At 36.9% G+C, this 27,510-nt stretch overlaps 1 protein-coding gene across 3 annotated transcripts; it reads left to right on the top strand.

The window, feature by feature from the left end:
• The first annotated feature begins 173 nt into the window (after nt 1-173).
• TRAF3 (TNF receptor-associated factor 3) lies at nt 174-27,031 on the top strand. 3 transcript variants are annotated; one of them, XM_009999800.1, is made up of 10 exons: nt 174-436; nt 3,399-3,450; nt 5,862-5,966; nt 6,866-7,033; nt 10,501-10,581; nt 13,275-13,349; nt 15,139-15,231; nt 19,424-19,564; nt 24,581-24,755; nt 25,947-27,031. In XM_009999800.1, exons 1-10 carry the CDS (start codon nt 195-197, stop codon nt 26,516-26,518), a joined length of 1,704 nt encoding a protein of 567 aa, XP_009998102.1. In that variant the 5' UTR covers nt 174-194; the 3' UTR covers nt 26,519-27,031. The 3 variants fall into 3 exon arrangements, with proteins under 3 accessions (XP_009998102.1, XP_009998103.1, XP_009998104.1); XM_009999801.1 differs by lacking the exon at nt 13,275-13,349 and having other exon boundaries at nt 195-436; XM_009999802.1 differs by lacking the exons at nt 10,501-10,581; nt 13,275-13,349; nt 15,139-15,231 and having other exon boundaries at nt 195-436.
• Nucleotides 27,032-27,510: the final 479 nt, after the last annotated feature.

Raw genomic sequence — 27,510 nt, 5'->3', positions numbered from 1 at the left:
GCCTGTATAAGACCCTGCTGGCAGGCAGTTATGTAGTTATGTTCACATGATGTGTGGACATGCATTTGTTACAAGCACTTTTTGTTTTTATGCAGGCTCTCGAGGATGCTGTATTGGTTTTCTTTAAATGGTAAAAGAAGTCTTCATTTCTCAGAAGTTGTCTCATTTTTGCTTCACAGAAACTGTCTTAGAGCATGGACACCAGTAAGAAGACAGACCCCCCTTTATCTGTAGAAATGGTACAACAAAGGGCCAATCCTGATCGCAGTCCTTCAGCATCGATTTATGTTCCAGAACAAGGTGGCTACAAAGAGAAGTTTGTAAACGCCGTGGAAGATAAGTACAAATGTGAAAAATGTCACCTCATCTTATGCAATCCGAAACAGACTGAATGTGGACACAGATTCTGTGAGACCTGCATGAATGCCTTGCTAAGGTATATTTTTTGTTGTGATAGAACATGTTGATACTTTTAGATCTTGTGAATTGCTGAAAATAGTGTGGGCCCCACTGTAGTTTTAGGAATACATTAAGCCAGTGGCTTAGCTCAAAGCTTCCTTCTGCTTGTTGCTTGCTTGCATATTTGTTATCCATATGCTGCTGCAAACATTTGTGTTCTGCTCTGGGTCAGGATGAGACAGCTAAACTTTACATCAGTATTGTTTGAATAGTTGTTAAAGTGGTTTAATCCCATGTAGTGATGCGTTAAGCAAGAATTTCGTTGCTAGTAGAGGCTAGACTGAGTAGCTATTTTACGTGGCTGGTAAGATAGGTTACATTTTGGTGTAAAATACACTCAGTAAATCATGGCTGTGTAAGGAAGGGAGCCTGCTGAGGCTCCTTAGAGTGGTAATACCTAACCTAGCTGTGCACCCAGCCTCTCAGTTGAGTTGTGGGACCCTTGGATAAATGCAGCTGCTTGTGGATCTTCCTCTCCCTGTAACCCTCCTAGCTGTATGTCCTGAGGCTTTATGTTTTGTGAATTCCAGTAGGGTCAGGAAGGCTGGCTTCTCTGTTACTGAGATGTTTGAGCTGGAGTGCAAAGTCTGTGATTGAATGTTATAGGCATAAAGTGAATGCTGAGACATGCCATCTTTCCCAGTCTAGGTAAGAATTAGAAGTGCAATCATTCAAGGAGTATCTAGCTCTTAAAAAGTATCTGTGCATCACTGGAAGTATATTTTTGTTGCCTCTCAACTTTGCTACTTTGCTACTGACTGTATTCAGCAGTGTGATTTCAAAATTTGGTCTCATGTTTGGAGACCATTCTGCAAGCTTTGGTCTCCTGTGGTAAATAAGCAATCAGTACTTCATTTACTGTTGGGAAAGGAAAGGTACAGAAGAGATCAAGCTTACTGGGTGCTGTGCAGTGGACTTCTGACAAAGAGAGAGTTTGACTTTGGAAGGTTCAGGTGATCTGTTTATTTTTTGTGACCATTCTGACTCTAGGTATTAGTATATATTTCACTTGGAAATACTGTAATCTCAGGTAGATATAAATTGAGACTACATGCAGCATCTAAAAAGAGATTTATTCTGTTTGATGATGAAGAGTAACCTCTGTACTGGACAGATACAAGGGTCCATAGCTCACTAACACACTGCTGCAGGTTTTGTGCTACATCATGTCAATTTTAAAATGACAACAAAAATAAGCCATAACTTTTTTTCCAATACATGTTTTCAGGTGAGGTGTAGTTTTTATTTAAGAAATGCAGTTATTCCTTTGTGAATATATGCTTTTGGAAGACCCTTACATAGTTAATAACAACGACTGCAGAAAAGCAAACACCCACCGTCCTTGGATGTGTGCAGATGAACAGAGAAGATCGTTAACAATCTAAACAGTAATAGTTCTGACATTGCTGGGATCTGGGCAATATTCCTTCCCTGCTGTGAGAAATGCACATGTCTATTCCAGTACAGCTAGAATATGTGTAATTTTACTTTTCTGACTTTCCAACCAGTCTGTTCTTGAAAAAGACACACAGGTAAGACCATCTACCCCACTGCTCTTTTGTTAGAGTTATTTCATCATGTTCAAGTACTTGTTGCAGACAAATCCTTTATTTAAATTAAATTTACAGCTTTTTCTCCTGAGAAATAAAAACTGTGTCGTAAAACGAAGTAAAATATTTTGCCATGGTTTCTGTGTTTGGCACAAAAATGTTTCATTCAGTGTTGATGTGCTGCTGCTGTACATACCCACTGATTATGTGCTAGCAAGTTCTGTTCCAGGGTTATTTGAGGACAAAGAATTGGGAGCCAGTGTAGATAACACATGAAGTTGTCTGCTCAGTATGTAGCAGTAGTTTAAAACAGCAAGTGGAATGCCTGAGTGAATTCAGTAAAAGGGAGGAGAGCATCACAGTGTATTAAACACTACATGCCCTCAAGTATATTAGTTTCCTTTTTTTTTTTTCCCTAACTTTGAAAAAATATTACAGATATTGAAGCTGTCAGGTAGTTAAGGTACTCAGAAATAGGGGACACAGAATGATCAGCTCAAGGAGCAGAACCAGTGGGATGATGTGAAATGACCGTATTGATTATATAAGATAAACAAACTTACTCAGCCTTTTACATTGATTTGCACTGCTGGTCCCAGCCACAACATATGTAGCCTGTCAGTGAGTTGCTTTATGAAAGAAGTAACCTAGCTTTTACCTAATGCTTATCATCCATAGATTTTGGTGCTTTACAAGGCAGATCAGTATGGCTATCCTCATTTTAGGTGGAGAAAAGGAGCTAAAAGTGACTAAAGGGATTTACACTATGACATCTAGCAAGTCAGGGTCAAAAACAGCTATAGGATCACAGATTTCCTATGTTCATATTCAGTTTCTGACCACAGTCTGCTCTGCTTCTTAGCCTACCTGATGTCAAAGTGATCATAAGTTTGGTAATTAGCTTATTAAAACAGCTATAGGATAGTAGTTCAGATAAAGGAGGGAGCAAACAGTTTCTAAAACTAGAACAGACTTGAAAGCAATGGATATTTATGCTGAAAGGTTGTATAATCAACTGTCAAAGAAAGTCAAGTTTAATTAAGTGGTGTTTGGAAAAGGACTGGGTAATCAAGGAGACAATATTTTGCCTGTTTGCACAGATAGATTGAGAAATTATGAGAATTGCCAATCAGGCACAGGCTATAAAATAGGGAATGACTTTTGCCACCTTGAAGAGAGCCATTGTGCAGTGGGTTGGAGGCATATACTGTCCACTAAAAACTCAGTGTTGAATTTTGTGAAATAACATATCATCTCATTACAATGAACTGTATTCATTTTCAATGATTTTAAAATGTTGAATAATCATAACAAAGTGCATCATGAACAGAAATGTTTGTACTACAAACATTCATATGAATTAAAATAGTGTTTCTGTTTTCTCTCCAGTTCTTCTAGTCCAAAATGTACAGCGTGTCAAGAAAGCATAGTAAAAGATAAGGTATTGTTAATGTTGTTTCTTATACAAGAATATTTGTGTGGCATGCTAATGTGTTTTATTACTGTGTAGGAATTATTTCATAAGTCTAATAAGCTACCTGAATAAGATGGTTTTGAAATAAAACCTAATCCATGCATTTTATATAGGAAGACAGCTCATTTTTACAGTTAACTACATGGTAGAAAACAACATGTCATCTTCATCCCTAATAGTCCACCCAGGTGTCACAGCTTGTTTTCATAGTTAGGAGCTGCAGCAACACATTGCAGTTGTCTTCCTGTCAACTGGGAGGATGATAAGAAATACTGCATCTCCTGTAGACAGAGATGTGACAGAGGCAGACAAACCTTGCTTCTGATTTGGAAAGCTCTGATTCCAGACTAGCGTCTACTGTTACACAAATCTGTTTTTAGTGTCTTATTCCTTGAACCATGCTGGAAGCAGAACAGTGTGGAGTTACAGTAACTGCAACAGAATCAGAGTTGTCTTATATGGATAAGTTTTTCACTGACACCCTGTTTACTGTTTTTTTCACAGCAGAACTTTGCGTTACCTTTGAAGGGTTGAGAGTAGGGAAAACTATTTTTGACCTAGTACATGATTTATGCAGGTTTTATGTGAGATTTTTTTAGAAGGGTCTAGTAAGTTATTTGTAAGTGTTCACTGCCTAAATAAATACTTGTAATAGTTAACATTTTCAAAAAAAGGTTAGTGTGTACATTAATACACAAGATAGTTCTCTGAACAGTACTCAGCATATTTTGTTTTTGACATGGATGTGCTCTGCAGGGGCTCAAACCAATAATCATGGTGCCTACTTTTAACTCTGACTTTCTTGCTCCTAAGATACATACCTGTGAGTGACAGAGCACTGGAACAGGCTGCCTGGAGAGGTTGTGGAGTCTCCTTCACTGGAGACATTCAAAATCCACCTGGACACGTTCCTGTGTGATGTGCTCTGGGTGACCCTGCTCTGGCAGGGGGGTTGGACTGGATGATCTTTTGAGGTCCCTTCCAACCCCTAGGGTTCTGTGATTCTGTGATACCTATGTACATTTGTTCTGAAACTTCAAATATCTTTAAAATAGGAGGGAAATATTAAGGGCAGTGTATATGAAATACTTGTTAATCTAACTGAAAGCTCGTGATTTCCATGAAACTGGAAATCTCTCTCTTTCCACAGAATGTCCAAAATCACTCAAGAGTTTTTAGACAGTCTTGACCAAACTGTTTAAAAGTTGCCTTCTTATGTTACCTTCAGTTGGCAAAACTACACCTAGTAACACTGAATTACTTTGGATAAAATACCACAGTGCTGGAAATGGATTACTCAGATGAGATTTGTTGATTCAATAAACTTCATATTATACATCTGAAAAGTAAACAGAAATCAGTGACCTGTGTCAGATGAGATTGGATGAGAATAGTTGCATAGTTTCCTTAATCACTGATACTGAGGAGAGATCCATAGTCACTGTGGATTTGATAACTCTTTTTTGTTGTTGATAAGTGTTAGCATGCAGAACAGTTCTGTAATTCCAGTAACCCTGCAGTGTATGCAGTATCACAGCTCTGTCAGAAAAGGTTCTTGGGTACCTCTTGATCGTCATGAAAGCAATTGCAAAATGACTGGAAGTTTTATCCCTTTGCTTTGGACTTTAAAATAGTAGTAATGGTCATCAGTCCCTTTTCCCAGTTCCTGCCCTTAGCAGTGCAGCTTGTTGAGAGTGCAGTTGTGTTGTCTGTATCTTCTATGAGGTATCTCCCATAAAAGGTGGAAAGTCCCTGAGCTCTCTGTTTCTAGCTTTGTGCAGTTCTGTTTTAGATTAAAAGTGCTGGAAAGGCTTATAAACATTAAAATGGAGAGATAGTCAAAGCCTGCAAATCTGTGAAATAATAAACCTCCTCCAGTCTATGACCTTAGAAAACATCTTAAATTATGTATTACCACTGAAGTGCAAGTGTTCCAACTAACCAGTCTAGTCATTGTGGGACTGCTTTCCATGAATTCCTTCCTCTCTGAACCACTGTGCAGTGGCTGTTTTTTGTCTTATGGTATTGTGCTTGATAAACCAGCTTCCAAACAGTGTAGGGAGTTCTAGCTTACACAAGCCTATTATTGGCAAGCAAATAGGAAAAAAAAAAATAGTCTTTTCTTGTACATTTCTGAATATTTAAAGTGAAACAGTAGTACAATATCTGTCCAAATGCTCCCTTTCACTGAGCTGCTTCATAGTGGAGGAATTTGTGATGTGCACATTAAAAAAAAAATGGTAGGATTTTATTCCTGGCACATAAAATTAAATGAAACTGCTGTAGGCAGATTGCATGGCTTCTACTTTATTTGAACTTACATATTTTTGAGTGGTTTTAAGTTTCTAAAAGGAAGGGATTTTTTTTTTTTTTTTCAGGTATTTAAAGATAATTGTTGCAGGAGAGAACTACTTGCCCTTCAGATATACTGCAGAAATGAAAACAAGGGCTGTAAAGAGCAACTGTCTTTGGGTCAATTACTGGTAAGTAATCTAAGATAGACATAAGCTTCCTTTTGAGTTGAAGGATGAGAAGAAATCTTGCAAATTAAAACCCCAGTCAATTTCTGGACTTGCTCATGGTAGTGGTTATTCTGATATTTAAAAGTCAGAATAGAGTGAAACTGTTTTGAAACTTGGCTTTTCACTGAGCTGTAAGAAACTGTATTCAAAAGTCATGTGACTGTGTGACACTGAAGCTCAGACATGTAAATGGATTAAGCAAATGAGAACAAGGAGGGAGGGCTTAAAACTGGGAAAAATCTTAATGTCTGCTTTACAAATGTGATAAATTTGAATTTCTTTTTGGTGTGTTTTTAGTTCAAGTTACCATTCTTAATTCTCTCATGTAAGTGGTGGTTTATACATGGAGTTAAACCTTTGGCTTCTCCAGACTTGTACAAAATAACTTGTAGCCTCGTTTCATGAAGGCATAACATAGCAATAATCTGGTAATTTAATGATCAGAAGGGATGGCTACACAGCAGTCTGCAGTGAGACGTGTAAGTACTTAAACTTGCTTTGAATGAGCAAGCTCAGGTACTTAACTTAAAGCAGCACACCTGTGTTTATGTGCAATAATATATCTTGAAAAAGAATGCTTATCTTCTCTTTTGCTTAAATAGACTGTGGAATTTTGGACTGTGATAGAACACTTTTGCTATAAAAGTGGTTTGTGTATATTAAATACAGTGAAATCTAAGTGAATGGAGTGTAAAGTTAGAACTGTATTCCTGAGTAGATTTATCATTTTTTGCACTATGTTGTGCAAGAGCAAAGACCAGCTTTGCTCATTTTTGGTTCTGAACTTATTCAGAAAGGATAGAAGACCTGCTCAAAACTCTGTTAGCTTGACTGTTTTTGTTTTTTTTTTAATCTTTCAGATGCATTTGAAAACTGATTGTCAGTTTGAAGAACTCTCATGTCCTCATGCTGATTGCAAAGAAAAAATACTGAGAAAAGATTTGCCAGACCATGTAGAGAAGACCTGTAAATACCGGGAGACAACCTGTAAATACTGTAAAAGTCAAGTCCCAATGATTATGTTGCAGGTGCAGTATTTTCTTGTGTATAGAACAAGATTCCATATGTTAATGTGGAATAACTCACTTGTGCTTCTATGTAGATGTTGGTAGAGCCTTGGCCTCTCAGCCAGAATCAGTAGGAAAGAAGTAAAATAGAAAAAATGGGCTGATTTTAAAAACACTTTTTTTTTTTTTTCCTGCAAAAATACCAGTCTGTGGCTGAGAAACATTTTCTTTTTTTCTGATTTTGGGATGCTACCTTTTAAAAAAGTTCTTACCCACTGCATAATATCAATACTAAATTAACTTTTGCTATGCTTTTTTATTTTGCTTACATTGATACAATAATTGCAACACGCAGATAACAAATGTTGTGCAGGAAAAGCCTAAGAATAACAGTTAACTGGAGAAATAGCATCTTTCTGTAGAACCCTACTTGGGTACTGCAGGATCTCTTATTAGAGGAAAGGACAAAACTATGTCAAAACAAATTGTGTCTTTGCCAAAGCAGCAATGGTACATGACAGGCATAGGCAGAGGAACTGCTCTACTTTGGATACTTGTAGGTTTTCTGATAAGCAGCATGTTGTGAGTTAGAAGTACAGAGAAGAAGCTGAGAAAGTCACACTTACTTTACACATGGAATTGTAACTTGACTGTATGTGTTATTTTGCCTTGGACTGTATTGTGCTGAATCTTTCTTGCTGTATTTTCTTGGATTTTTGGACCTTCTTAGCATAGTAAGAATGATGAGAATTTCATTTGTGTTCTTGTGTGTTGTTTGTTAAGTGAAGTCTCACTATGATAAGAAGCATTCTTTGCTCAGAGATGGCATTACAAAGGCATAGGTAGAATCTCACCAAGTGCAAGAGCTGGTACTTCAATAATTGTGCATTACTTTGCACAAGGTGGCAGAGATGTGAAAACACACAGAAGAAATGAGTTTACACTGTCTTTATTCTGGCACATTCTGATACAGAGATGAAACCTCTGTTAGATTATGGATATTGTTTTCCCAGAATTTTCTTTAGGCTGGGAAATCCCTGAGTTTTAAGCATGTCTTGTTGTACAAACTTGATTTGCATATTTAAGGAACGTGCTCACAGGTTCCCTCTAGGCAGTTTGTTTTTACAGGAGCAATGTAGTTACATTTTTGGGAGTGCAAAATCAACTTTATGTTTTGAGGAGTATAGAACTCTTTTTGTCTTTTACCAGATACTGAAGAATTTCACATATATGAGATCTTTGAACCTGGTGACTTCCAAGATACTCAGAGGCTGAGAAAAGTTTTAGTCTATTAGATTTTTAATTCACAGTGAAACCTATTTTAGAAAAAAAGAATAGCATATAACTCTGAAGAACAGAGAAGTAGTGGAGTTCTGAGTTGCTTTAAGAGAGAACAGAACCAGCTTATCCAGAGAGCTAAAGAAATTAATTAAAATGTGATTTTATATTGAGATGTCACTGTTTTGATTGTATTAAACTTAGTACCACTGTTCACCTGCCCTTAAAACTTCTGAACAAATCTGCATTTGTAAATCAGAACATGTCCAAGCAGTGTTACATGGTCCCATGTTATCTTATCATTGGCTTACAGGTTTCACTACCTAGAAAAAGGACAGTTTTGCTTCTGTGCTGCTTTAAGGGTGCAGAAGGCTCCACAATTATAAGATTAGCAATTGCCTGGTTTGTTTTTTTTCCTAGATTTTTAAAAGTGCAGTGTTTATAGAAATGGAGATGCTTTTATTTTTTGTGGCCTGATAAAATGTTATTCCATTGTGCTTTGGTAATGAGGATCAGAAGCTTGATGAGACTGTGCTTTTGAATGAAAGGCTCCTTTTGACTTCTCATTAGAGTCTTGTCACCTGGAGCTAAAGTTCATCTCTAGATTCTGTAGTCTAAAATTTTCTCTCATGTAATAATGAGTGAAGCAGGCCTCAGTAACTTGAACTGAAAATGGAGACAGAGGGAGCGTACCGAGAAAAAAAGGTATGCAAATGGAAACAGAAATAATTTTACTGGAGTCCGGACGGTTCATGTCTTCATACAATCCCGTGACCTGTGGGGTAGGAAATCCCCGTTGTTGGAGGCAGACTCTTAAATTAAGAGGTTTGTAGGGCAGTAGGCTCCCAAAAGTGTGTGAGGTCTCTCTTCAATAGGTGTATTCCGAATGGAGAGAGGGCCAGGTACCCCTTGTTGAGTCTGAGCAGAAATGGTCCCACAGGCCATCACATGTCAGAAGAGTAAGGCTGTCCCCCTGATAGAGGTTACTCTGGGGTTAGCATTGCTCCTGGTTGGGTATCCATATCCTAGTGGGGAGGGACTGCAGCTCACTCTTCACCCCCACATTTTGGGAGACTGTCCCAGCTTTCTGTCTAAGGATCACCTCGAAGCTGCCTTGCTTTCTGTCACTGTGACTGTCACTGTCTACATGTGCCTACACCAAGTCAACTGGTGTGATACCTGCTGATCTGCTTTTAAAAGCAAGGAGGTATACATTTTCAAATATTTGCAGATTTATGACAGAGTTCTGAACCAAGGCCTTTCACATCTCAGAGCCCAAGTCTCCTTTAGGTTTTGGTTTTGTTTTGAAAAAGTGGACATTACTGAGCAAAAAGGGCAGTTATTCCTTTTGTTGCTCCTTTTCTAACAGGGTTAAAAAGCTAGAACTTTGTTTCCTTTGCTTTTCTTAAGTACTAGAAATTAAGCAGTTTGTTTCAAGTTGAATGGGACATGTCATTTGACACAAAATGAATAATATTTTTTTTTTTCCTCCAGCTTTTGCATTCTGTTGAGGAAAAGCTGGGGAGAAATGTAAATTCAATTAGGTTGGGCCTGATTTTCTTCCCTCCCTATGGGAATATGGTTTGAGAGCTATACTGAACAGTTATCATCATCTAGGTTCAGGCCACAATGCCTGCCCAGCATCATGATAACATTTCAACATCTTTTTCAACGTTAGGTGTATAGCAATGAGACTGGGTATCAAATGTTAGGGAATCAAAACTAGAAAAGAGTTGGAAGGGGAATATCTGTACATAGAAAAAAGAGGTTCTCTGAGAGTGGCCAATCTACATTTCTGAAGAGCTTCTCCCTGCACTATATACCCTTACTAAAAAGGACATCTACTGTGGTTTTGATCTCTCTTAAAGATACCCATTTTTGTGAGTAATTTATGGGGAAGAAGACTATTTTATTATCATTTCATTGCTCTAAGTAAAAACAAAATAGGGAGGAAATATATTTACTCTGCATGGGGAAATACTAGAAAATGCTTACTCTTTTTCTTCAGAATGTCAGCACATCTATTGAAAGCATAAACTGATGTTTGAGCAGTTGCAGTTCTGTAACTCAGAACAATTGGGATAAATTGAAAAATACTTTGTGTGGGTTTTAAAAAATTATTGTAGGATGCTTTTCTTTGCTGGTAAGTCCTCTCTGTAATTTCAGAGTCAAAGAGTTGATTTGTGGTTTGTTTGCTTTTTCCTCTGTAGAAACATGAAGATACAGACTGCCCGTGTGTCATGGTTTCATGTCCTCATAAATGTAGTGTTAAAACACTCATGAGGAGCGAGGTAAGAAGTCATGCCCAGTGTTGTGCTGAAAAATTAAATAGGTGTGGTTTTTTTTTTTGTTTTAGTAAGATCTCGCAAGAATTTAGCCAGAAGCCATTTCCTTACTAAAATGTGAGATCTAAGGAAAAGCTTTTCTACCACACAGTTAAGTGTGATAACACTCAAATATTTTTAATGATTTTTTTGAAAACTATTTCAAAAGAAGTAATTTCTTAATTTTGTGTCATTATTACACTTGACTTGCCCAAGATTAGTGCATGTCTTCCCTGCTTTCATTTCTACTAGGTCTCCTCCTGCCCCTCCCCTATTTGAAGCATTTGTTGAGCACAACAGGGCAGCATCTTGCAGTAGTTAGCTTATGTAAAAATAAAAATTAAGATTTAGTGCATGAGAGTTAGTAAAGACTAGAAAAATCATATAAATGTATAGAATCATTCAATGGAAGAACGTAAATTATTATGAATCTGTTAAATTTGGGACAAAATAATAACTGATGCTTAAAGAATTAGTGTAAGATACAGGGTAATATAAGTAGAACATCCCAACAGCCAGGTGCAGCAATGAATTAAAAAGTTCTCTTAATGTATAGAAGCTTGCTTTAATATATAGCCCAGATCTTAAAAAATTAAAACTTCCTGTTGGAATAGATCCATGTTCTTGTACATTAGAAGATACAAGTAGCATCTGTCAAAGTCGATGTACGTTGTTTTTTCCTAAAAATAGAACTGCCTCACCAAAGATGGGGAAGAGCTTATTAAAGTCTTCAGCACTCTATAAAGCTTCACTTAAGGAAAGTTAAGTTTCTGATCTGAGGAGAAGCTTTTCTCTTTTCACTGATACTTGCTTCCTGAGTTGGATTTATAATATTTTCTGTTGCACTTATAAATTATTAATCATGTCATAGTGCACAAGGCACATAACTCACCTGCCAAACACAGGGGCAGTCTTTTCCCCAGCATTATGAAATTTTAAAATATATTATAGATACTGTACCTATTAAAAGAAACAGAGCTGCTAAGAAAAGAGAAAATATGTATACTGAGCCAGTTCTATCCCTGCTTACTTTTGAGTCTGGATCCTGGTTCTGGAGCACTTAGGTGTACTCTTAAATCTTGACTTCACCAGTTACTTTGAGAGGAGGTCTATCTGAGTGCTAATAAGAATTGACCTATTAAAGCTTGGGTCGTTACACATATAGTCAGAATTAGGTTCTGAAACCATTGGTGGAAACAGAACTTTAAACAGTCATCTTGCCCTGCATCATCTGTTGCTGTACGTTGCTTAATTTTTTCTGATACTGTGAAAATGTATGTATTACTTGGCTGCATGGTTAGGGTCAATGACTCCAATGCAGAAAATGGGAAAATGCCTGCCTAACAGTTTGAGAAAATTCTGTAGTGTAGAACAAAAGGCAATTTTTCATGTTTAATTCATAACTCTTTGGCAGACGTCTAGTTTTGAGAAGTTGAAAGCGTGGCATTCTTGCAAAGCCTGTTGTACCACATGTCTCTTTCTTATTTGGTCTTGGTTTTTTTCTGATTTTTTTTTTTTTTTTTTCTGAACCACGTGTCTTTTGAAACTATACTGTGAATTTCTGCAGGTAGTGTGTAGAACATAATAGGTGTATATCAGAGATGAGTGACTGCTTGCATCTCGTTATCAGATTTTAAAGACTGTCCTGCCCGTTCCAGAGTGACAAGTTCCAAGCAGAACTGGTTCACCACTTCCTTCCATGGAGGTGGATGAGCTGAGTCATGTGGGGCTTATGGTGGGGGAATTTCAAATGAGATTTTGGAACACAAGAGTGATGCCAGCTGAGGAGCTGGACTCTAGCTCCTGTCTGCTTTGTGGGAAATACAAACTGCAGATCTTTTTTTTTAAGAGTGTTTGTTGCACTACCCTTTCTTGTAGGCAGTTTGCATCCAGCTGCTGCCCTTTGTGCTGCAATGGCTGCTGTCTATATATGTATCTATATATATGCCTCTGTGAATTGTTTTATTTTTTAAATGAAAAGTGGTCTGTGCCCATAATAATCCAGGATATTGGAATAAATCTCAATCTGAAAAATGCAGGCATTTTACTAATCAGTTTTAATCCTGTGTACTGCATTTTAAAAAGTTACTTAACTGTGCCTATTCTAGAACTCTTTGTCTGTTTCATGCAGTACTTGTTTAGTCTTTTTTGTGTGATTTAACTGTTAACTTTAGGCATGGAGAATTGCATGTTATGTTTTGAAAAATTGGTTCCTCATGAAATTAGGATTAGAGAAAATGTACTTTACTACAGTGAAACTGATCTTAAGACTTGCTCAGAAAACCAATTTAAAAAATCACTTGATTAGCAAAGATTAGTCATTCATGAAAAATTAAATCCTATAACTAATTGTAGTGTGTTCTTTTTGTTTGCCTTTTTTTTTTTTTTTAATTGGGTTGCCTATTGAAATAGTCTTTAGTAGAAGTTTCACTGTATATTCAATGTATCACACTGTATACTGTATTGGCATGTGCGTGTGGTTTACGTATGTGTATATATAGTATTTGCACTGTAGGTCAGACTGGAGAAAAGATAGACCCGTATATTGTATGTTCTGCAAACAGCACACAATACAAACATGATAACCTGTGCCCTTTTATGTTTTGAGCATTATCATGCAAACGTCTTTTGCCAAAACTCACATTTTTTTCCTATTGCAGTTGAATGCACATTTGTCAGAATGTATTAATGCCCCAAGTACCTGTAGTTTTAAGCGTTATGGCTGCACTTTTCAGGTCAGTATCTAACAATTGTACTTCCCAATTGATGAAAGTCTGCAAATAGAACCTAACTCTTTGACATGACAGTTCTGGACTTCTCTAGTCTTGGTTAAGAAAAAGCCATCCAGTTGCACCAAGTGATTATGCAGCAGATGTTTGGTTTTGCAGTTTAAAAATAAACAACATAGAAAGCCCACACATTCCTGCAGTGGTTTAGGAGTTCACTTACTAGGTACATTGTGTTGAAATAGGAAGATGATACATTCGAAGAACTTTTTAAGTTAGAGTAAGAGGAAAGTCAGTTTTGTCCTTCAGGAAAATAGGCTAGTAACTTTAGTTGTTACTATGAAAGTGTTTATTTTCTTGAGCTAAGTATGTTTATATTTTCTCTTGTTTGTGTCTTAATATTTTGATGAAGGCTAAACATAGGTTAGCACACTTAAAACGTACTTTTATGTGCATTCACATGTCAGTGCGCATAGGTATGTAATTAAAGGATAGCATGAAATTTATTTTTTAAAAGGTTTTAGATTTTAATCCTGGCAATCCCTGCAATATTTTAAAAAATTTAACAAAGCCACCCCTATGAATTTAGTTTCAGCAGTATTATTCCAGTCCCTTCCAATATTCTGCTTCCCTTATCATGTATCTTGGGGAATTTGAATGCTTATATAATGAAGAGGTTAGTCAGGAAATGTCAGAAACTGCTGACAGGAAAAAACTGAGTTTATCAGATGGTGTGATGGATTTGTTAGGCCATGATAACTTAAAGAGAGAAAAGCTGTAAGCAGCAACACTTCTCAATTATCTGCTTGCTGCAGGTATTTCCAGGTTCTCAAGTAATGAGCATTCATCATTTTAAGTGTTAACAGTAATGCTCTTGGTGGCAGAACTGATCAATGCTGTAACCCTGCCCACTGTTATGTCGTATGTATTGCCATTCATTTTATGTATGTATATGTGTGCATATATGTACATATATCCACATATATATTTTTAGTATTTTATATAGAGTACATACCTTGAGGATCATTGAAACCCTTTCAGTTGCTTTGCAGCATACCTGCCTTCAAAGCTAAAATACTCTGCATTGCAAAACATCTACTGAGGTAGGTGTAATGCAACCCAATACAAATAAAGGAAGTAATATGGTCTACATCTTATGTACTCTGTATATGATCTATGTGTGTTCTGTAAACTTCTTATATAGTGGTTATTTGTAGCAGCATTTATAGGTTGTGCAGAGGCAGCACATCTGAGTATCACAGCAATCATGGTAACAGCTTAGATGACAAACTAGGCATTGTGATATCTCTCAAAGTAGTTTATAAAGCTGGCAGTTTCCAGTGATGATAAATTTTATCTTAAATATTTGTCTTTAATACTCAACTGAGTGCTTATGAAACTGTTCATGAAATACAACATAAATTTTAAATTACAGTTTGGGGAATTGGACATTTTAGGTTTTGTGTGACTTGAGTTTTATTGTGCTTTATTTAGTGTAAAGCTACACAGAAGACTCTAAAATACAATTCATTTTCTAAAATTTGTTCATCTTTATTGTCTCTGATGTACCAAGTACACTGGATGGAGATACATGGCAGCTGTCTAAAACACTTGCTATGTTAAATGTATTCCTGACTTTTGTAAACTCCTAAGTAGATTTCCCTTCTCTCTACAGTTCTGCAACATGCATCCGTGAACCAAAATATGTAGTGTTGGTTCGATGTCTTGATATACTCTTTCTTTGTAGGTTTAAAAGAAGTGGAATTGGCTAAAATGTATAAATTCTTTGTTGTCACAGGGAACAAACCAACAAATTAAAGCACATGAAGCCAGCTCAGCAGTGCAGCATGTTAACTTATTGAAAGAGTGGAGCAATGCTCTAGAAAATAAGGTATATCTTCTCACTTTTAATTTTCATTGATTTGTTTAAATCATCTAAAAGTACTGGAAGAAGCTCTGTTTTCTGTTTAGCAGCTGTTCCAACTGTACAGCTAAAGCACTAGTAGGCTCCAAAAGCAGTTAAACCATTTAGCATATCTGGCACTTTTGTTATAATAATATGCTGTGAGAAACTTGGCTTCACAACTCCATATACGATTTTCCTCATTGGTAGCTTAATTAAAACTCTCTTTACACAGATAAACAGTCCACTTTTAATTTCCTCTTTGAGCTGCCTTCTTACCAGAGGGGGGTTCAGAAAGCTGTGGCAGTGCTATGAGCTGTATTTTTACTACTTCAGTATTTTTTCAGAGATAACATTATTAGAAATACCATGCAATAAACAGGTTATTAATTTTCTTTATTTTTGTTCTTGCTCTCCAAAATTAATGACCTGCAAAGGTTAATTAAGTTAAACTTATTGTAGCTCATGGGCATGATGATTTCTGCTTCAGTGCTAGAGCAGAATGAGGTTCATGTTGCAGTGCTTTCCTGGGGCTGCTGGTTTTAGAAAGTTTGGGATTTGGGAGAGCTGCAAATCATATCAGCATCAGCTATGATCTTGTGAATCATGTGAATGATTTAAGCATTTGTTGTCCAAATAAAATGTAAGGCTTTGGTTTAAAATTGCAAAACATTCAGAATAAAAAACTGGTTTTTTATATCTTTTGAAAAAGATTACATAGCTGTTAAAATAATGCTTCTGCTTTTTTGGGGGAAAAAACCCCCAGAATTACTAAACTATTCTAAAAATGCAGGCAGAAGAGTCAAAAGCCCCTTCAGATTTTTCTAGAGTGAGTTAAATAGGAGTAACAATTTCAGTGTAAGCTCAGTGGCAGTTAAGGTATGAGTGGCTTGTGACTTCTGTCATCTCACAGTACAGTGTTAGCTCCAGTTTAGCAAACTGGGTCAAGAAAGCATATTCCTTTCTTGGCCTGTGTGCTAGAGCTGTGTAGAAGCTGTATGTTTTTGGATTTAACAGATACAAATTCATACCCTTGGTTCTTTTTCATTAGTCTCTTCATAACTATACAGTGTATTTTACATCATAGGAAAAAAACATGTTCCCTGTGACTTCCAGAATAGATCATGTTCTGCCTTTTGTCAGTGTCCTGAGAGGTGCTTTGTCATTTAAAAAATGCCCAGCAGTTCTGTGCTTGTCTCTTACAGAGCTAAGAGAATATACACTTTACTACTCTCTTACATGCAATTTTTGTTTTAACTTTCATTTAGGACATAACTGCTTATCACTGTTTGTCCATCTTTTTTTTTTTTTTTTTCTTTTCACTTCCTGCTTTGTTAACTTCTTCCTATTCATAATAAAGAATTGAATCACTGGAAATCCCAAGACCGTGCCAAGTTACCAGAATAGCTAACCACATATCATATGTCAGTGACTTTATTCTAGAGAAGGGTAACAAAATGATTCGCAACTTCATTGTTGCTTTCTTCTTTTGAGAAAAAAAAAAAATGAATCAATGCACTGAAGAACAACAGTACAGGGTTAGATGATGAACATCCCAAAAATCTTGGCCCAGCAGTTTTCAGTGGAAGTCTTGTTGGTTTCTGTGTAGGGTCACGATTTCATTTGGAGTACTCAGTGCGATATGTATGGAGGCGAAAGGTGAAGTTGCCTTCTTCCAGTCACCACATTTCTTTAACAGTGCTTGTGGAGTGTGCAAATGGCAAGTCTTCAGAGCTGCAAAGCTTGTGCTAAGTGAGGAGTTTGGTGTTGGAATGGTGCTATTGGCAAAGCATAGTAAGAGAAAGTCAGATATAAAATCTTGAATCAAAACTGTGGGGTGAATTAAAATTTGGTGTTTTGTTCATTTGGTGACGGGACAGACTTGCAGACTGAGTTCCCACAGGTTTTATGATGTTGGAAATAATGACTTGAACATAATTTTGTGGCTTTGTCACATTCCTGTGACAAATCTTGTATAAACTAATTTTTCTATTATGTTTCTTAAATATGGGACCTGCCTTTTAATCCAGTTCTTTGTGGCATTTCTTCCATCCTTTTTTAGTAAGCAATAGCTTAATTTGAAAAACTGCTGAATAAGAGCATGCTTTATCCTAACAATATTTCAGATATGACAAGGAGGTAAAGGAAGCTAATTGATGCAGTTTGTCAAAAGATGCTGTGCTTTCTTTACACTCTTTTTTAACTCAAGTTCCAAAGTCTTATACCAATGCAATTAGGAGACTCTATTTAGTGTTAAAGATTTCTTATTCACAAGTTACCACCAAAGTACAACTACTGACTTAGCAATGACAGTTCTGTGATTAACGGCTGCAGGACATAATTATCTTTTTCTTGTGTTCTGTAGAACTGTGTGGAAAATCTCAGTACACGATAGGCCCACGTCTTTAACTTGTACAAAAATGGAAATGTAATGCTAGTGACACAGAGTGTAACTACCTTGTGATTGGGAGGCCTGGGGAGGAAACAATGAGAAAAAGGGAATGTAAAGATCACAATTAACTAAAGTACTCTGATTCATTGAGGAAAAGGAGGATGCAAAAAAATTCAAGTGGCTACTCAGCAGATCTGAAGTATGTGGGAGGCAGGGGTACTAGCTGAAATTAAAACTTGCTCTTTAAAATTTTTTCTGGTACGTAGGCATGGATTCATTCAGCTTTGAGATTGTTTCTCTCTCTGCACTGGCAAAATTAACTATGTCTCATTTCTGTTGAGCCTCTTCTGTCAGTTTTTCCATGTATAAAATGTATCTGTGTATATGCATACATGCTATAATATATTGAAAAGTAGATTTGCACCTTTATTGTGGTGTGGCTATAATTTTGGGCCCCTGTCCGATGAACCTGCTGAATGCCTGTGGATTTTGGCAGTCCATTGTCTAATTCAGGCTGGCATGGAGATTGAAGTAATTTAACTTTTTTAAGAGGGTAGCTTCTTGAGTCTAGGAATTTAGTGTCTGATTAGAGGGTAGGTAAAGTGGTGGAATCCTACATGGTACCCACATCAGGGGTAAAAAATGGCTTGACCTCAAGCTAGTGTCTATATTGGGAGTGGTGGTGTTGATTTTTTGTTGTTGTTGTTGTTGTGGGAACATGAAGTGTCCAAACAGTTGTTCTTAATCTGGAACCTTTATCAAGTTTTTCTTGGGTCTAAAATGGTGCTGCTTCTTATCCATATTGAGATACATCTGTGGAACTAGTCAGGGCATGTCCAAATGTCATTTTGTGTCACGTGTTTGTTTTCTACGTTTTTGCCATTGAACAATCTTGCCTGGGAAAAACTGAGATTTAAAAAGACAGACAAACAACAAAACAACCCACCACCACAAAGCAACCTCCTTCCTCAAACCACATTAATGATCAGAGCACAAAATAGTGTGACAGAGAATATTTAGTGTATTACTTTCATCTTCAAGAGATAATATATTATGATCTTCTAACAAGGCTCATGTTTTAAAATCAGAATGAGTGACTAATGAATGAATTCATAAAATGTCAATACAGAGAGAGAATATAATCTGCAGTCTGTAGCTCTTTTAGTCTTTTCTACTAGTAGGCACCACTGGATTTTCCTTCAAATGCATGGATCCCTTCTGTATTCACTCATTTCAGGAGTTTTCATCACCATCACATTCTGTGAAGCCAAGCCAATCCCATGCAGATGATATTTTTCCTTGAATTTGCTATAGATCAGGGTAGATTGGAGTATGTGGGGAAATTACTGTTTCCCTTTCCTGACTATCTTTTCTCTGGTATCCCTTCTGTGCAGGCCTTGAGTTCTTAACACTGATCTAGAGCTAAATAGATTGTTTCTTCCAAACTCTAAGCCACTCCAACCAAGTTTCTTCCAACCCCAAGACAGTTAGTGGAAACCAGGAAACCAAGCCATTAAATAACAGAACAAATAAAAGATTATGCTTGAAACAAGTTCTTCTGCTGTTTGTGTTCTGCACTTTCATTAGCCAAAGTTGTACCAATACCACACTGTGGAAGTGTAAACTTAGCTATCAGAAGATTGGGAGCTATTTATTCATTGGCAAGACATTGAGAGAGACTTTACTAGGATCCTCATCCCTTTCATGTGTGTATGACAGTTTAAAATTAACATAGTTACAGGTATTTTTAATAAGTTTTGGCAGGAGTAATTGTAGAATTTTTTCCAGGTTGCCTTGCTCCAGAATGAAAGTTTGGAAAAGAACAAGAGTATACAAACTTTACATAATCAGATTTGTAGCTTTGAAATAGAAATTGAAAGACAGAAGGAAATGCTGCGGAATAATGAATCTAAAATACTTCATTTACAGGTAAGAAATTTGGACTCTCCCCATTAAAGCAGAAATGGTAGTAGCTTCTGTTCTTGTGAAGTGAGGTGTTCTAATTAATAAGGGGGGGGAGAGAGTTTACCTTATGATAAACCTATTCTGTTCTTTTTTTGTTGGTTGTTTTTTTTCTGGTCACTAGCTGGTTTCTTGTGTTTGTTGGAGTGAGAAACTTCACTAAAACTCTACAGTTATGTAGCCTATGTTAAAACAAAACCCCTGTTTAAAAAAGGAAAAGACTGAAAATGAAATTACAAATATTGTCTGAAAAATAACCATAACTATTTTTTCTTACCTGCAAAAAAATAACTGTTTGAGGAACTATTGTCACACTGAGGAGAAGATTAGCACCTTAAAACTGACATATGTATAATATATATATTTTTATTTTTTTTTTTACTTGCTGGTATTTTAAAAAATACTAATAATGAGTGAAATCAGTCTGCTGTGGAATTAATCCAAACACAGTAAAATGCATTTGAATACACTTTTAAAAACCATGTTTCTGTTATCCTTCTTAGGAAAATGTATCTAATTGTTGCTTTGCAAGTAGGTCTGAGTTTCTTACTCTGTGTTCTGAATCACTTGGCCACAAGCCAGGGTCAAACTAGAAATCCTCTGGATGTTCTTGCATGGTGCTTAGCCCAAGCTGAAGTTCTTTGCTTTGCATTCAGAGCTGACTTGGAATGTGGATGCTGGAAATTTGTGTTAGCTTGTGTGACGCTAGCCACAATTAGGCAGACCTCAGGGGGTGTTTAGCAAGCTACTGTGAAGATCTTGTTTACTCATTATTTTACTATACTGGTAGAATATCAGATACCTGCTGTAATACCCAGCATGTAAATAATGTAATGTAAATAAAAATCTTTTTCACTTCTATTCACTTCACATATTAAACTGGAAATATTGAAACTCAAGCAGGATAGAGTGTGGCTGAAATTCAAGGGGTAGCACATTCAAGAGCTCAGAGTCTTGCAGCCTTCCATGTTGGTTTGTAAGAAAACCTTCAAGGGGGTTGGAACTAGATGCTCTTCAAGGTCCTTTCCAACACAAACCATTCTATGATTCTGAGATTCTTTAAGTTTGGCAACAGCAACACTTCTCCTTATAGCACTTATTTCTTCCCATGTTCTGCCCATGTAGTAACTAGTTTAGCCTGCTTTAGTCATTGTTCCTGGGTCTGATGGTAGTCTGGGATGTGGCCGCATGCTTACAGTATTGCATTTTGACACTGGGAAGCTAATCCTTGTACATATTGCTATTGCTGATTTAATCTACCAGGAGGTAAGTTAATGTGTAAGCCTGGGCTTTAACACATGCTGTCTCAATAACCAGTGATGAGCGAGGAAATGGAAAAAACATAGCACAGAGTTTTTCATTATTGTCTTGACAACAGATTGTGATATCTTTGATTTCCTCAAGCTGTAAGAGTGTTAGCAAAGCAGTTTTCAAAGGCCCAAACAAATATGGTTGGCATATTCTTAACAGGTGGCTTTTAGTTGGTAGTAAGTACTGGAGAAGATGCATTTTGCTCTTCCCCTCCTGCCTGTACTACTTCTCATCAGCTATTTGAGTGTAGTTACTTCAAGCCAAACTGTGTTTGGCTGTTTCAACCTGATTACTTCTGCTTACTGGAACTTCTTGGTTCAGTCTGGTTGTTAATGGCATCCTGGAAACACACCTCAGTTTGTTTTTCTCTGGTTTGCCTCCTCCTGTTATCTAGTCAGGCGTTGAAGGAATTAGTTGCCTGTTGTGAGCCATTCTTCTTCTGGGTTGCATTGAGCGGCCATGGCTATAAAAAAGCCACAGATATTTCAAGTGTAGAACTAGCCAGTTCAGGTCTGGACAAGCATTAATTCCTTAGTCACCCAAGTCTTATGCGTACTAGTAATTCATAGTACAATTTCAGTTTTGGTTGTCATGTAACCTCCTTTGGCTTGGGAACACCTCTTTCACAACTGGCATCATCTGCACTGCAAAGTATTTAACACACCTCATGTAAATGCGTCAAAGGTGTCTGAGCACTGGCAGGAGCCTCAGCCTGGAGATGTTTTCATGCAGAGTAATGTTCTATATACTGGTTTCTAGGGAAGGTGTTTTTACCAAGAGAATATGTGATACTTTTTCAACTGCTATCTTGTGGAAAGGAACTGTCACACCTTGTATCCAGTCTTTCTTAGTAGTATATGGAAGCATATCAGTAAGCCAAGTCTTAAACTGTGTTTGGACATTACATGCTTACATGCAAAAGAAGCAATGACCTTATGAATATCAAATTACTTGATTGGTTATGCATTCCTTCAAAGGAGGAAGGTGTATGATTTGTTTCCCCAGTCACGTAGCACCTTTGGTTCCTTTTCTAGTGTGTTCTTTAGCTTTCCAGTTTTGCTCTGTCAGTTGCAGTGAAGTGTCCATTCTGAGCATCTGAAAGAGAGAGAACTGCAAGTATAACTTTCTTCAGTTCCTCGTGATATTTTCTAAAATCTTTAGTAATAGTAGTGCTAGAATTCTGGAAATTGTTTATTAAAAACAAAACCTAAATTAACATCAACATCAAGAAGAGCCCTCAGTGCTTTGCCAGATATGTAACTCTGGATTAATGATCTGGAGAGTTCAGTTACTGGAATAAAGAGTGCATGCAGAAAATTGATACCTACTTGAAAATTTATGAGTACAGTGTGAGACATCTGTGTGCTTTCTAATGGAATAATTAGAGAGCAAGAGAAGTTCTCCACTGATGCATTACATTCAGATTTAGTACATCAGTACCTCCCAGCATGAGGGAGATTCATTCCCTATAGGGTAAAAAGGTAGAGGTCCCACTGCTTTATAAAAACGGAATACAGGTCTGTTTCTGACTGTTCTGTACCTCTTGAATTCTCATGAGGAGTTACAGGAACAAAAATACTATATGTTTGCAGATGTGTAGTTGAAGCAGCTAAAAAACAGAATTGGTTTTGCGTGTACAAAGGTGGAATGTTGCACACAGGATGATGGAGAAGATTGCCCCTAGTAACAACTTTTAGTAAACTTCTCCCAAAAGGATAACTTACAATTCTTCTGCATCTTCACCACTTTTCCAATTAATTTATAACTGTATTTATTAATTTTGTTTGATACTTTGTTAGTGCCAAGAGGTCCCAATTGGAAATTAGAGCATCTCTGAGTGAGGCACTGTGCAAACCCACAACCATGTTATTGTTCTTGCCTTGGAGTGTTCAAGTTTTATGTGAGCAAAGGAAAAAGATCAAACTTGGGCACACCTTGAGTTTACTTTTGCATGTTCACTCTGACCTAATGGCCAAATTTTGTGGCTCTCCTTTTACAGCATTCATTGAGGCCATTCCATGGTGTGTGTCCATTTTATATGTATAGCTACCAGCCCTGCCCTATTTTATTTTCTGATTGCCATCAGTCCAAGTGAGAGGGTGTGACTGTGTTGGTAGCTGATCATTAGTACATCCAGGCAAGTTGCTTAATCTATTTATTATTGGGACCATGCCTCTGCATTTATGATTGAGTACCCAGCTTTCCTTCACAAAGTTGTAATTTTGCAAGTGAGATGCATAAGCTTCTTTAAAAACACCAGCATAGAAATAAATAGTTAATCCTGAAATGTGCTAGACTACTCAGGGATTTTGAGACACAGTAAAATAAAACATTCCTAGAACATAATTTTGCTACCTCTCTTGTCAAATTGACAACCTTCAATTAATCATTACAGACTTTCAGTATAGCTGAAACCACATGATTAAAAGCAAATGTCTAAAAGGGGAAATGAAGGTTGTGTGAGGCAGAAGGGTTTTCCCCATCAGTGGGAAACATTGAATCTACATGGCTAACGAGAAGGCAAATGCAAAATAAGTTTATTTTCTTGTTTTGAACTCAACTAAAACTTTTTTTAAGAAGTGAAAAATGATCTTTATACCTATAGTTGGAATTATGATAATAAATTATTAAGTTAGATTTGGAATTTTAACTGTAGGTGGTAGCAAAAGTAGTTTCTTGTCTCAACTATTTGTGTTATCATTTGAAATTCACAACTGATTATGGGGTTCTGGCTAAAATTCCTGCTAGTCCAAATTAGCTGTGATAACGTAAAGTGCTGTGTATTTCTTGCATCAGATTTGAGGTAGACTGGGAAGCATGTTCTCCTTTGTAATATACTGAGGTGCTTGCAACCAGCCTTTCTATGTACTTCTTTTTGTTGAGTTTCACATTTCATGCCTTTCCAAAATCAACTGTTGTGTTTTTTTTTTCTTTTTTTCTTAAAAAGACTCAACCAGCAAGGATGTGGCTTACTCAGCTTAGGAAGTAAGGGTGGGAATTTTAGAAGTGCTTATAAGGGGTCAGAACTGATCATTTTGCTTACACTTTTGGGGGTTTCTACTGTGGTTATGGGCATACAACAACTTAGGCCTTGAAAACTGGTTTGTGTGAGCTTGGAGCTTGCTCATGCTGCTGCATCTGCTCATGTACGTACTCCTGCTTCATGTGTGCAAGAGCAGTGATGTTTTTCTGCAGGGGTAAGTTACTTTGCTATTACCCAATGATAAATGTGCATGGGCAGCCACTTGATTCACACCATGGTAAGTTGTTGTTGTGCTCATACTTTGTTGCTTAAGTACTCTGATGTGAAACCCAACAAATATCAGCCCATAATATCCATATAGACTTCAGAATGTTCTAGCATTGTAAGGATTTAAAAAAAATTTTAGACAGGACCACACTAACAATTCCTTTTAAAAAAATAATTGTTTTGATAATTCAGGTAGTGCTCTAAAATTAATAATTATGTAGTACTAAAGATATTTATAAATGTTTTATAAATACTGGGGCTATTCCTCTAAATTTTTGAGGTTTGTGTTACTAAAATATTTGACATAAGTGAAACTTGTTTATACTGGACATGCAACTTACAGATATATAATCTGTGTTTAATTTGCATAAATTAATGCCTTTTTTTTATTATTTTAACTCATGACTTACTGTTTTATAAAGCGAGTGATAGACAGCCAAGCAGAGAAACTGAAAGAACTGGACAAAGAAATCCGCCCCTTCCGACAGAACTGGGAGGAGGCTGACAGCATGAAGAGCAGTGTCGAATCCCTCCAGAACAGAGTGACTGAGCTGGAAAGTGTTGATAAAACAGCAGGGCAAGGAGCTCGAAATACAAGTAAGTGGAAGCAACAATGGACTGAAGTGCTTGGCAGCGCTTCCAAGAGAAAAAACGGTGCCCTTGGAACGGCACTCCCATTGTGATTTTTATGTGGAAGCATCAATAATGGTGATTCTTCTGTTTTTTTAATAGGAAACTGCATAATCCCTTTGTTGATGAAGCAGCATTCCTTCCATGCTGTTTCCTAGGCTTGGTTATTGTCTTGTATTTTGTGTTATTGACCCATGTCTTGATTACAGTGTTAGTTCATTATAAATAGTTCCTCAGCAGATCTCTGATGACTAGTAACTTTCAGCAGCTTCTTGGTATACTCTTGGTATATTGACACATCTTTTAATATCTCCCCAATGAATCAATCAACATTATGGTTATCAACCTGAAACTACCTGTCCTGGTATGTGTTACTGAGGTATATTTGATCTAAAGGAAACTGAGATCTGCTTGAGAATAAAGTTTTATTGTGCTTGCTGAATAAAGAGAAAACTGAAGTTTAGATAGCGTAGATCACACGTAAGTGTTTAAATTATTGGGACAAAGCACTTAATGTTTAAATAGATCTGTATAAAACCAACCTGCTTCTCAGTATTGTATGTTGGCCAATTTTGCCAGTGTGCAAAGATAAAGAGTAATGTTTTCATGACAGGGAAAGGGGGACATTAAAGACAGTTCTCCCTCCAAACTGAATTAGTGACCATAAAATGCAGAGCTAAGCTTGAATTTTTGGTACTTTTATGATGAACTTGAGAGAAGTTAACAATATTTTAAGTGTTCAGTAGTGCTTCTGAATTTACAGAGGGATGATTTAGGATGTGTGACCACTGTCAAGGTCTTTACTGCTAGTGGCAATCTACAGGTAATGCTGCCAAGTCTCCTCTCAAAAAATGGAAGCCTCTGTAGTTAGATTGCTGAGTGACCAGACAAAATTTATGTTAGAAGATTTGAATATTTGACTTTTATGCATGTGTGATTAACACTCATGTTTGTAGAAATCCCAGTCAATCTCGATAGTAGCTGGCAAACTATTGTCTGTGGAAATTGTGTCATTGGTGACTGAATGCTCTTTGATTCCTGGGAGAAAGATTATATTTTATTTTTTTTCATGTACAACAGCAGCATCGGTGAATGATTTTTAAAGTCTTTAGGAAGATAAACACTTGTCTCAGCCTTGTCCCTTCTGTTTCCTGACAGGCCTGCTAGAGACACAGCTGAGCAGACATGACCAGATGCTGAGTGTTCATGATATCCGGCTGGCTGACATGGACCTCCGATTCCAAGTTCTAGAAACTGCCAGTTACAACGGAGTATTAATTTGGAAAATCCGAGATTATAAACGTCGGAAGCAAGAAGCAGTCATGGGGAAGACTCTGTCCTTGTACAGCCAACCCTTTTATACTGGATACTTTGGCTACAAGATGTGTGCCAGAGTTTACCTTAATGGAGATGGCATGGGAAAGGGGACGCACTTGTCGCTGTTTTTTGTCATCATGCGCGGAGAATACGACGCGTTGCTTCCTTGGCCCTTCAAACAGAAAGTGACTCTCATGCTTATGGATCAGGGACCCTCTCGACGCCACTTAGGAGATGCTTTCAAGCCAGATCCCAACAGCAGCAGTTTCAAGAAGCCAACTGGAGAAATGAACATTGCATCTGGCTGCCCAGTCTTTGTGGCTCAAACTGTTCTAGAGAATGGAACGTATATTAAAGATGATACTATTTTTATTAAAGTCATAGTGGATACATCGGATTTACCAGACCCCTGACATACAACAGGGGAGGCAGATTAAACAGAAGACAACTCCATTTGGGGGTTTTACATCAGTTTGTCTTCAATCAGAGGTCCTAAAGCTCACAGAACCACCTTGTGGAACAGATGGAAGAGTTTGAAGGCATACCTGCATAGGGTCCAATTGCGAAAGTAGCAACACATTAAGAAATCATACCATGGTATATTTTTTAATAGAACTAGCAACACTTAAGCTCTGAAGAATCACTTATCCCTCGTGAGGATAATGATTATTTTCAGAGAGGATTTTTTTTTAACTTATTAATGATCTAGTCAATTGGAGGTGAAAAGACATATACAGTTTGTGCTGAATAAATTACTGACTTTTATTTCTTTAAGCTAGAATACAAAAAACAAAACTTCACACGTGGGGTAGCTGGAACTTGTCAGCATGTTAAAAGAAGAAATGATGAAGTAATGTTGCAATTATGATATTATTTGAAAAACTGAGGTGCAATCTTGTCTGAAATACAGTATATTGTCTTTTTAAGGCCTCATCTGGTCTCTGTTTTAATAATTACTTTGTCAGAAGATCTTGGAAAAGTATCCATGTCTTCTCAAAAGTACCTGAATCAAAACCATATTTTTATTTAAAGTTATATTGTTACAGAAAACATTTTATTTTAAAACTGTTGATAGACTCATATTTCTTGGAAGAAAAATAGAAGATATCAAACACTGGTTATCACTTGTGATAGGAAAAAAAACTATTCAATTCTGTTATTTCTCTTTAGAAATGTAAACCTACAATATATGTCGTAGTTAATGACACTATTTCAAAATTAAGGAAAAATCACTCATGGATGCTGTGCATCATTATCAGATTTATAATTGTTTTCACCCTAAAATAGGGCATTTGTTGAACTTTGGAGTTCTAGACGGAATCCTGTACATTTTTTAAAGTTCTGCCCCATGCTTTCCAATCAAGCTATATATGTTGCACATTATGCTGTCAGCAGTATATAGTAT

Source organism: Chaetura pelagica, unplaced genomic scaffold, assembly GCF_000747805.2.
Source record: "Chaetura pelagica isolate M959 unplaced genomic scaffold, ChaPel_1.0 scaffold806, whole genome shotgun sequence".
NCBI classification, from domain to species: domain Eukaryota; kingdom Metazoa; phylum Chordata; class Aves; order Apodiformes; family Apodidae; genus Chaetura; species Chaetura pelagica.
This window is presented reverse-complemented; position numbering and strand designations above follow the sequence as displayed.

What these genes read in the sequence shown, in the direction of transcription:
- TRAF3 (XM_009999800.1), top strand. Translation starts at nt 195, where the DNA reads ATGGACACCAGTAAGAAGACAGACCCCCCTTTATCTGTAGAAATGGTA. An exon ending in AAAGCATAGTAAAAGATAAG is followed by an intron (nt 3,451 to 5,861) that starts GTATTGTTAATG and finishes TTTTTTTTTCAG; the next exon opens with GTATTTAAAGATAATTGTTG. An exon ending in CTAAAATACTTCATTTACAG is followed by an intron (nt 19,565 to 24,580) that starts GTAAGAAATTTG and finishes TGTTTTATAAAG; the next exon opens with CGAGTGATAGACAGCCAAGC.